The sequence below is a fragment of the Poecilia formosa genome, unplaced genomic scaffold (assembly GCF_000485575.1).
Source record: "Poecilia formosa unplaced genomic scaffold, Poecilia_formosa-5.1.2 Scaffold723, whole genome shotgun sequence".
In the NCBI taxonomy this organism is placed as follows: Eukaryota; Metazoa; Chordata; class Actinopteri; order Cyprinodontiformes; family Poeciliidae; genus Poecilia; species Poecilia formosa.
In genome coordinates this window covers 20,468-31,300 of record NW_006800662.1, presented here as the reverse complement: position 1 = coordinate 31,300, position 10,833 = coordinate 20,468, and the positions used below count along the sequence as shown (strand labels likewise).

Genomic DNA, 10,833 nt, shown 5'->3' with positions numbered 1-10,833 from the left:
CCATCAATCCATCCATCCATCCATCCATTTTCTTCCACTCTTGTTCCCAGTGGGTCAGGAGGTGCTGGTGCCTCTCCTGCGAATGTTTGGGGCGAGAGGTGGGGTCATCTGGTCAGGTCACCAGTCTGTCGCAGGGCAACACAGAGACAGACAACCAAACACTCACTCACTCCTAGGGAGAATTTAGAGAGACCAATTTACATCATAGTCATGTTTTTGGACTGTGGGAGGAAGCCGGAGTACCTGGGGAGAACCCAGCATGCACAGGGAGAACATGCAAACTCCATGCAGAAAGACCCGGGAATCGAACCCAGAACCTTCTTGCTGCAAGGCAACTAACTGTGGCATTTGCAGGCCTTATCATCCATCCATCCATCCATCCATCCATATAACAGCAGACAGGAAGTTTCTGAAATTTTTATATTCAGCAGAAATCAATAATCGGATCCTGAAAGGTTTCAGGTTCTTCTGGATCTTCCAGATGTTTCTGTAAATTCTCTGAAATGTTCTGGACAGGAAACCTTCATCATCATCTTCATCAGCTGAAGCAGCTGGAGTCGTTTGTGTCCATCATCAGGTTCATAGTGTTTACATCATGTGACCTCATCATCATCATCATCATCATGTTGACACAAACTGGTTAATTGACTCTTATTGAAAAAACAGCCATGCTAACATGCTAATGTACAGCAGCTGTGACCCATGCAGACCTCCCTCCCAGTCCTCCCAGTCCTCCCAGTCCCCATCTCTAACTGGTCCCCTCTCCCCACCCTGCTGCTGTATTAAAAACTTTTTGGCTTCACCTGAACCTGGAACAGATTTTGAAGCTAAATATTCAGACGTAACAAACAGAATAAAAGTTTCTAAAACTACTTCTGTTTAAATAAAGTTCCCACAGTCAGGCTGCAGCTCCAAAGGCCTTCTGGGTAATGTAGTGTGGTGACCGTTCATGTGTCTCATGTTTGGCTCTGAGCCAGGAACAGAAATGTTTCTGCTTCCAGTGAAGCTCAGCAGGACGATCCGCTCTGAGATCTGCTGAATCAGCGTTCCTATCAGGCCAAATCAATTATTACTTATTGATCAGTCTCTCGTTTTAATATCTGAAATCCTGGCAAGCAGCATTTCCTAATTTATCCACAGTTTCACTCCAGCTTCTTTTCCCCCTAACCCTCCCAGTAGCTCCCAGTAACCTGTACTGGTCTCCAGCTCCCAGGACGGCCAATCGCCTGAAGCTTTTTTTGAAGAAGATTTTGAACTTTGGACTGAGACACACAAACTCCGCCCACTGGCCTTATGGCCTCCAATCAGAGCTGACCACAGCCTCTGTAAGCCCCTCCCTATCTGCAAGCCCCTCCCCCTCCAGCAGACATGATCAGTAAACAGTTGTCATGGTTACACTTCCTGTATCGAACAGAAAATTTAGGAAATGTTAAAGGAAAATGTCCGACAGCGAGTGGATCTGTGGTAGCAATGGTGACATCACGGTGACATCACAGTGACATCATGGCGACGAAATCCACTGGGAGGTTAGCTCTCGCTCTCCTCGGGAATGTCCTGGAGATCTGGGGGTCACAGAGTGGCGGTTACCATGGTGACAGTGAGGCGCCCGGCGGTGACGGCGGTACTGACCTCTGGGACTGTCGGAGCGCGGCGAGATCTTCATCACTTCCTCCTCCTCCTCCTCCTCCTCAGGCCCCTCCTCCAGGCCATCTAACTGGTCGACAGGATCCTCTACGGCCAACGGGGCGACGGCGGGCGGCTCGGTCTCCAGCTTCCTGTCAACCTGTGGGGAGACACAACGGACATCAGCGCTGTTCGCCGCGCCGCATCACCTGGCTATCCGGACGCACCTGCTGGTCCTTGGAGGCGTCGCCCTTCCCTTTGTTCTTCTTCTTCTTCTTCCCGGACCCCGCCCCCTTCTTGCCGCCCTCCTCTGTCTTCAGACGCAGCCGCGACAGCTCCTCCTGCAGCAGCTCCACCTGCCGCCGCAGCAGCACCACCTCGCTGCTGGCGTCCAGCGTCGCATCGCGCGACATCGACCGCACCAGGCGGGGGGCGGAGCCCGGGCCGGCCGGGGGGGCAGCGCCCGCCGACAGCTCCAGGATCGAGTCCTGCCGGATCACCGCCGCCTGGGGGCGGAGCCAAACACAGCTGTTACATCACTTCCTGCTTCAACAGGAAACGCTTTGAGACTGGAGGAACGGACCTGCAGGGCGTGAAGCTGCGTGCTGAGCCCGACCAGCCGCTGACGCACTTCCTGTTGACACAAAGCGGGTCAGAACCAGGTCAGACCCGGTTCTGGGTCTGACCCGTTCTGTCGGCTCAGCCTAACCTCTGAGCTGACTGAAAGCTGATTGGTCGAAGCAGAAACAGGAAGTAGTGGTTACCTCGTTCAGGGTCCGTTCCTGCAGCTGGTTTCCGTTCCGGTCCTGAAACACGAAACCGGGTCAGAACCAGAACCTTCACAGTCACACACACTCTGATGAACCGGGTCGAGCCCAGCTCTTATCTGCCGCCTCCAGATGACTCGCTGAAACAGAACCATTTTGGATCGCCGGCCAGCCGAGGAAAAACGGACCCGCCCAGAACTGCAGAGCGATACCGCCGCTGTGCAGCTGCTCCTGTTGCCATGGCAACACCCCAACTGGGACCAGTCAGAACCTTCATCAATAATCTGCGAACCTATACCAAACCTACACTGGACCTGATCTCAGGCCCGGCGGCATTGGGGGGCTTTGTCCGCCCACAGAGTCCGCCGGCCCCCTGGACTGGAAGCTGTTTGTTGTTTTTACCTCAGAATGGCCAATTTATTCCTAAATCGATTTGACACAGTCGGGCCTTCTGCACTTCCCATATCTGTGTCCTATGTCACTTTTATCAGCACTTAAAACTGTTTAATCCGTTGTTAACATGTCGTAACCTGTTTTTCCGAGCCGTCTTCAAACGCAACATGAGCGCTAGTGAAGGAGACCTGCTGCTGCTGGGCGGAGCTACAGGTGTGTTAGAATCACGGCAGCAAAACACAAAGAACTTTAAACAGTTTTTCCCCCAAACTAACCGCCTGTTGAGTGAAGCTGCTGGATGCAGGTAATGTTAGCTAGAAGATGACTAGCTAGCTAATATCAATACAGCACCTTAAGCTCTTTAACTAGTAGCTTGTAGGCTACTGGTGTTGTTGTCTCGGCTTCGATTCATTTTGCCCCCCCAAAATAAGTCGGTGCCCCCCTCTTAAACTCGTCTGGAGCCGGGGCTGCCTGAACTGGACCTGAACCGGCTCAGACTGAGTAGAAGCAACAGAGTTCTGGTGGAAGGAGCTTTACCTTGGAAGAGCTGTTGTTGAGTTTAAAAGAACCGTTGACAGAACCTGAATCCCCATCTGAAAGAGAAACAGGTGAGAGGAGGTCGGAACCATGCCAGGTAAAGAGCAGAACAGGTGTGACTCACTGCTGATGTCCTGGTTGCCGTTGGTTATGGAGGATTTCTGATTGCTGGTGTCAGACAGCAGCGCCGCCAGTTTGTCAACTGAAACAAGAAACAGAGAAGGAAAGTCAGATTAGGGTAACCCTAACCCAAACAGAACCAACAAGGACCAAGCAGATGTCCAAGCCTGTCCAACCAGCTAAGCAGAGCCTCCTCACCTTCTCCAATGGCGGCCAGGAGGAGCGGTTCTGCTTTGGGAGCGTGCGGCGTGTCGGCTCTGAACAGGTTCCGGTTAGAGGAGGAGGTTTTTGCCTCCACATGCTGCTCCTCTCCGTCTTGTCGCGCCGTGGCCTGGACCAGGTCGGAGAACAAGGTGGCCCGCTCCTGCAGGAGCTCCAGAACCTCCTTGTCCTTCTGCTGGATGTCAGCTGTGGAGACAGGCAAGGAAGAGGAGGGACAGAGGGGTATTAGGACCTAACTTCACTCAGGGTCAGAGGTCAGAGGTCACCAGGAGCAGCATATGTACCTCTGAGGCGGCGCTGTAAAGCTTTGTCTTCAGTCTCAATGAGAGGAAACTCGTCTCTGGAAGGACAGCTGCAAAGAAAACATGACGAGTTTTCAGCCACAAAACAAGAAGGAAACTACGTCACTGTGGTTCATGTAGTTGGGCGTAGCACTGACCTCTGAGCGGCCTTCTGGATGCAGCTCATCCACGTCTTCCGGTCGTCTTTGGACGAAGCGTACAGCTCGTACATCTCTGGAGGGGCGGAGTCACTGATCAGGTACATCCCTTTTTCCTGATTGGCTACTTCTCTGACGATCAGCTTGGTCAGGGAAACCACAGGGGACTTGTCCTGAGACACAGGAGGACAGACAGGTGAAAAGACAGAGGACAAGGTCCCTCAGAGACAAGCCCAAGTTCACAGGTTTTTAAAGGTGATAAAGGTGAAATCAGGTGTGACTCACCAGTGACGCAAAAGTGAACTTCTGGTCCTTTTCCTGGAGGAAAACTAAGATGTCTGACATCAGCAAGACCTGCACATCTGGAAAGAGCAGTGAATGTTGTCATCAGGTGTTCCCCTGGTATCAGCCAGGTGTCCCCGCCCCGCCTACCTTTCATCCTGGAGCCCTGCACCTTCCAGGTGAGCGTCCCCTCATGGAGCAGCTTCCTCCTCAGCAGCTCCCCCCCTCTGAACGCGCCGCCTCCCTTCACCTCAGCCTGGGCCCGCGGGTCCAACCGGGCCTGGACCTCCTGCAGCCTCCGGTTCCGGTCCAGCTCCAGAACCTCCTGATCCACCGAGCCGATCAGCTCCTTCAGAAGAACCAGGGCCTCGTGCAGGTCTCGCCGCTCGTCCGGACAGCCTGCAGGGGGCAGAGCGGGTCAGCGCCACCACTGGGTGGGAGGAGCACCTGGTGTGGGGGCGGAGCCTCACCTTTGGTGTTGTCCAGGATCCTCTGGATCAGAACCGGGTATTTGGTGATCCGCTGGGTGACCAGCAGGATGCATTCCTGGACGCCATGGCGACGCAGCAGAGGACCGCGACAAACCCGCTGATTAACGCAGAAAGAAACCGGTTTAATCTGGATACCGTCCAGCAGCACCCACTTTAATCCAGTTCCAGTTCAGTCAGTGTGAACCGGAGTGAATCTGGTTCTGCTCCTCACCCTGATGAACTGCTGCAGCCTGCGGTCTCGGTTCAGCACTTCTTTGTAGAGTTTCACTGCTTTGGGGTGGCGGCTGCAGAACTCGGAGTAAAGCTTCTTCATGTCTTCAGCACACTGACCTGAAAACTGTGCACACACACACACAGTTATTAGAAACATGTTCTGTCCCATCAGAACTCTGAAGCTGATGTTCACGTATGTCTCCAGAGCCGCTGCTAGCTGCTGTGCAGCGCCTGGCCCCCCAATGGGAGTCACTAATAAATTCTGTATTTTTCACTGCATTTCTCCGAATTTGTGGAGGAACATTAAGGATCAAGAAGTCAACAGATTTAAAGTGTTTTTAAAACAAGGAAACAAATAAAATATCATGATTTAAATTGGGAGAACTAGGACTCATATGAAGACACTTTGCTGTTTTAACATGTTGTACTGCTTTGGTGCAAAATCATCTAAAAGGTCCAGGTATTCATCACTTCACTTATGTAACTTTGTCTTTTATAGGAATATTGAGGAATGTGCCTTTTAAAGGAGATCTAATGGGAAATAATTCATATTTGTTTAGATTTAGAGTGGAACCAAAAGCTTTGGAGAAGGTGTTGATGATTTCAATAGAGTTTTTTATTGGGGCCTGCCTATGCAATGCAGGTGTTTATTATTATTATTATTATTATTGGGGTCTGCCCATAGCAATTCATAGGGAGAGCAGTAGACTGTCCACTGCTCTCCCTATGAATTGCATGGCAGGCACTTATTGTTCTACACCCACTAAGGTGTTTATTATTATTATCATTATTTACTCTTCTTACGTCACCCTTAATGCAGCCCTGCTGCATCCACCCCGACAAAGGGTATCAAAATGTGCAGCTTGCTCCCATTAAGTGCGCTATTATTTTTAGTGGCATTCTGAGTTTAAAATGACGACATAAATTGCGAAAAACGACAAAATCCCATAGAAGTCAATGGAGGCTCCGCTGTGTCTTTCTCTCCCACACAAACTTGCAGCTGCAGTCGTTAATTACCATGGTAACGGGTCCGAAGGGCCCAGACAGAGGCAGAGAGGAGAGAAGCCTTTCACAACAGAGCTGCGAGAGCTTTTCCGCAATGTATTTTGGGAAACGTATTTAAATGTCATTTCTTAACTGGCAGTTCTGATTCTCAAGATGTCTCCTACCCAGCTAGCAAGCAAATGTTCGCCGAACGTCTGAATGTTCACTCTGAACATTCGTGCATTATGGAAAAAAATATTTTTGCTGTAATTTTATTTAATCACTTTTAATATCTTTAAAACCTTTATGGTGGTTAATATTTTTAACAAAATCTATTCATGTTCTTTTAGAATGTCTGCATCTGAACGTCCGTGTGCGACGTTTAAAAATGCGGTTACTAGCGTCAATACCTTATTTAGCCAGTAGAGGGCTCCACGCCTGTCCAAACATTATTCTCTCCATTCAAAATATGGTGATAAGTCCAATTTTTCTCATTTCCTTTCCTGCATAATCTACATTGCATTTATTCTAACGTAGTGTAAATGTATCAAAGGAGAGTAATACTTAAATAAAAGTCATTTAAAAGTACTTTCATTTGGAAAATATGTATATTCTACCGAGTGACGTCACTTCCCAACCTGGATTGTATTCGGATTTCTGCAGTCATGAAACAACGCTTCTGTATTTCACATGAAACTGATGGGATCAGTTCGGCAAGTTATTGGCTTCCATACTTATTTGTATCATATTCTAACCAAGCATGTTAGACCACGTGGCGCCATTATCTCATTTCTTCTCAACTTTGATTGTAAGTTTGATGCGGCCAGAAATATATTTCTGTGTGAAGTTTCCTGCTCCCTTAACTCACCAAAAATGGCTGAAAAGGCATACCCAAATTAAATCAGCTGCTGTTCTTGGACAATTTGGAGTACCTGCAAAAGCTTGGTTTCTTTATGAAGATTACAAGCTAAATTTTCTATTTTAGCAGGCAAAAAAATACTTTAACTGTAAGTAGTTTGTAGCTATTACGTTTGTAACACAAAATTTTTTCAATATTTTGTTTCACCCAGATTTTTCATTTTTATTTCTTGTAAATACACATTGAGTGTTGAATGTATGGACTGGGAAATACAATAAATCTGTAGAATAAAGTATTCTGCTTGTGGATTTCAAGTTGGATCAAAATAGCACAAAAAGAAATGTCATTTTGAGGATGTACAGGTGTTGTCCAAGTGTGCCATTTGGAGTTTCCATTTGGTGTCTCCAAATGGTACACTAGGACAACACCTAATATACAAACTTCTAATGACTCAATGAGGAACGGATCAACGAGGCTCTAATGAAAGATGATGACCAGAGGAATCCTCCGGTAGACACAACATTACTGATAGTGGAAGTTACTTATAATTATATAAATAAAATAGCATATCTGGGGGGGTTAGCGTACAGTCAGACCTCCTTCCCCCCACCTTCTCTCCTTCTTTGAACCCCTCCCCCCGCCACCATTCCCTCGGCCCCCCATTCTCGCTCTTCGGTACGCTCTACCCACCTCGCTCTGACTGTATCAGCGGATGACTAAAAGCTTCCGGTATTCTCAAATCCAACTTGTCCGCTCTCTTACAGTCATAATTCTCCACTCCCATGAGTTGTGAAGTTCTGCTGAAGAAATACATCTAGTTTTGACACATGGCTATGCAAGCAGCTGGTGGATTCATGTCAAAACAAACCCCAAAATGCCTTATATCCTTATGACAGGACAGGTGTTGGCTACACATCAGTGGCTTTAGATTTAGTTTCCCAGTTGACCTGTCAGAAATATTCCAGAAAGAATACAGGCATGTCAGAATGAGCTCAAGTCGCTCTCTGGATATTATTGGCTCGGAAAAAGCCATTTCATAACGTTATTGGTCAAATGCGGTGTCAATCAAAAGGGAGGGGAGCTCTAGGCTGCCCAATAAAAGCGTCATAATAGACACTGGCAGAGTTTAAACCCTTAAATCTCAGCCCCGGAAAATACAATGGAAAAACGGCATGCGTGCATTCCCGTGTGGGTTAAGGGGGGTAAAGAAAATAAATGAATTAATACTTAAAGTTTATATAGTCAAGTGTGCAAAACTTACTGACATTTTCCAACACAGCCATGAGAAGAGACAGCTGGTAATCGGAGTTACACCATTTAATTTTCCTTTGCGATCAATGAAGTATATTTGAATTGAATTATTTTTAGATCCATAGGTGGAATCTAACTAACAGCAGAATCTACAGGACTAGTAAGCACCAAAGTGGACTAGTTTCTATAAACTAGTTAATGGTTGTAGATTAACAAAAAATCTAAATGTTCAGTCTGATCCATAACAGCATGTTGTTGTTGAGCCTGATTATCCTGAGCTACTGTCACCTCACTAAACCCCGTCTGTCTTTTCCTTCTCTCTTGGATCAGCAGCTATAAAATAATATGCAGCTGGACATATTAATGTCAGGGCATTAACTGGTATCACAGCACAAACTAAGTGATGTTCTGCTTAATGCAAGTTGTAATTCAATTACCAACGAGTCCTAATGTTTATCTCATTATTTCAAGGTCCTTCAAAGAGTAGTTGATGCTGAGCAGTCTGTGCTACAGCTTCTGACTGAAGACACTGTTTTTCTAATTAAGAGAAACTCAGAGATTTTCATATTTCTCCTTAATGAACATCACTGGTGTTTCATACTATTAATAATAATTATTTGAATGTTTCCTTTAATAGATTTGCTTAAAGTTATGGTGGATTTTTCTGCTATGTAATTTCAGGTGACAACTTGAAAGTAAGGTAGAAATGTCGCCTAGCTGAAGATGTCAGACCTCAAAGAATAAGCCCAGGAGGATCAGGGTGAAAAGTTTTTCTATGGCAGTAATTAGGATTATTAGCTGCACAGAGTTGTTCATGGTTTCCTTCAGCTTGATCCCTTCATGTTGCTTCATTGGGATTAGGAGTTTTAAAAACCACCTGCCATTTCTACAGTATTACAGACCACTTAGAAATACATGACAATCAAGTAGGTCAGAAACGATGACTGCTTGACCGCCTTCCATACCACATCCCTGCAGTGTCTCATGGAGAACCAGCGACCCAGCCTGTATACGATATCGATGGCATCTGGTAGTTTTTCTTTGGATCCTGGCGCTGTCTTCTGGCAAATGGAAACAACCTTGCTACGAACATCTTCTTCTTCACCATCTATTCCCGAGAGCTGCAAGTCCCATCTTCTTTTATAACGTGAAAGTTTGAGCAGCTTATTTTCCATTTGCAGCATCTTTTTTCTGATTTCTCAACTCTCCTGACGTTTCCGTCATCTTTTCTTGCACTTCTTTCATTTCAGCATGAATATAACCCACCGAATCTATGAGATCATTTATGCTAGCTTGCAGACCGTCCGCTCTCTCGTTTATCGTCAACTTTAAAGTTGCTATGATGTAGGGGAGAGCTTGCAAAGAATGACCACTCACGCCGCTGCTAATGAAAAATCTGTGACCCATCATTTTCTGTGACCGCAGCAGGCGATACTGGGTAAATACTGATACAGCTGGGATTGTAAGATTCACGTCTCCTTTATTACCATCGCAGTGACGGAGAAAATAAAATGTATTACTTTGTATTTGAGGCTGAACAGTGACCACTGCATCGCATCCCTATGTGCTGTCGTTAAAATATGTAAACCAACCGTGGCTGTTTAATAAACCGGTAACCGATTAAGAAATGGATCACATTGGTCACAGATTATTCTGGCCAGAATAATCAAGCTATCGCCCCCTGCAGTCACACATTTGTCACACATTTTTCTGTAACACCTCCATCTTGTTGGGCCTCCAGTCCCAACGAGATATAATGCTGCTAAATAATGCTGTTTGCTGTTTCCAGTGACGTAAATCACGAGCAAATCAAATGGTTTCGGTGCCGTACCCTGCTGTGCTGCTAATGCTAACCCTGGAGTAGGTAGGAAAGTCTGAGAACAGTCGGACTAAGCCGCGCCGGATCTGCTAATGGAAACTGAATCTGGTTGGGGTGGACCGGAAAAGAACTGGACCGAACCGGTTAGAGACGCTCTGGTGGAAAGGCATCTTTAGTTCAGTCAAAACCTCCTAATGTGGACGTCCTCCATCAGTCCACAGGCGGAGGAAGTGGGTCGGCTGAATTCAGTACTACTGGAGCCCTGCAGGGGGAGCCGTCTCCCTCAGACTGAAAACCGGACCTTTATTCTGGCTTCATGTTGTGACTTCTCAGGTGAGGTGGACTGGCCAGACTCACCAGCAGCTAGTCTTTGTATTGATTTTGTGTGCAAATAAAATATTCTATTTAACTGGTTCCTCAGACCTGAACCTGCCAGGTTCTGCCTGGTTCTGTCTAGACTCCAACTCCCTCTGACCCCCTTTGACTCCACAGGTGAGCTCACCTGTCGCAGCAGCAGGTCGCCCAGGCGGCGGACAGTAAAGTTGTTGGCGCTGCCCTCCTGCAGCCCGTCCTTCCTGCGGCTCAGCAGCTGGGACAGGAAGTTGGCGTGCAGCTCCAGCAGCTGGTCCAGGCAGGGGAAGATGGTGTGGACCACACCTGCCTCCAGCAGCACCTCCTCCTGCATCCCTCGCCGGTAAACACCCTCCATGATCCGCAGCGTCCGGACGTGGTGGAACTCCGTCTGGATCAGCTCTGAGACATGGGACGGGTGGAGGCAGATGGGTGGAGAGGTGGAGGCAGATGGGTGGAGAGGTGGAGGCAGATGGGTGGAG

General features: G+C 47.5%; 1 protein-coding gene across 3 annotated transcripts in view; it reads right to left on the bottom strand.

Moving 5' to 3' along the window:
• Nucleotides 1–403: 403 nt before the first annotated feature.
• arhgef2b (rho/rac guanine nucleotide exchange factor (GEF) 2b) overlaps nt 404–10,833 on the bottom strand; it is a 17,082-nt gene continuing 6,652 nt past the window's right edge. For 2 of the 3 annotated variants that reach the window (XM_007542719.2, XM_016666423.1), the window contains 15 exons: nt 10,503–10,753; nt 5,086–5,211; nt 4,854–4,971; nt 4,534–4,782; nt 4,387–4,463; nt 4,102–4,274; nt 3,947–4,014; nt 3,639–3,848; nt 3,445–3,522; nt 3,321–3,376; nt 2,388–2,429; nt 2,207–2,257; nt 1,851–2,129; nt 1,630–1,783; nt 404–1,562 (listed from right to left, as the gene is read on the bottom strand). In XM_007542719.2, the coding sequence (XP_007542781.1) occupies nt 1,528–1,562; nt 1,630–1,783; nt 1,851–2,129; nt 2,207–2,257; nt 2,388–2,429; nt 3,321–3,376; nt 3,445–3,522; nt 3,639–3,848; nt 3,947–4,014; nt 4,102–4,274; nt 4,387–4,463; nt 4,534–4,782; nt 4,854–4,971; nt 5,086–5,211; nt 10,503–10,753 (1,967 nt within the window). In that variant the 3' untranslated portion in view covers nt 404–1,527. The other variant, XM_016666424.1, reaches the window with a different exon arrangement.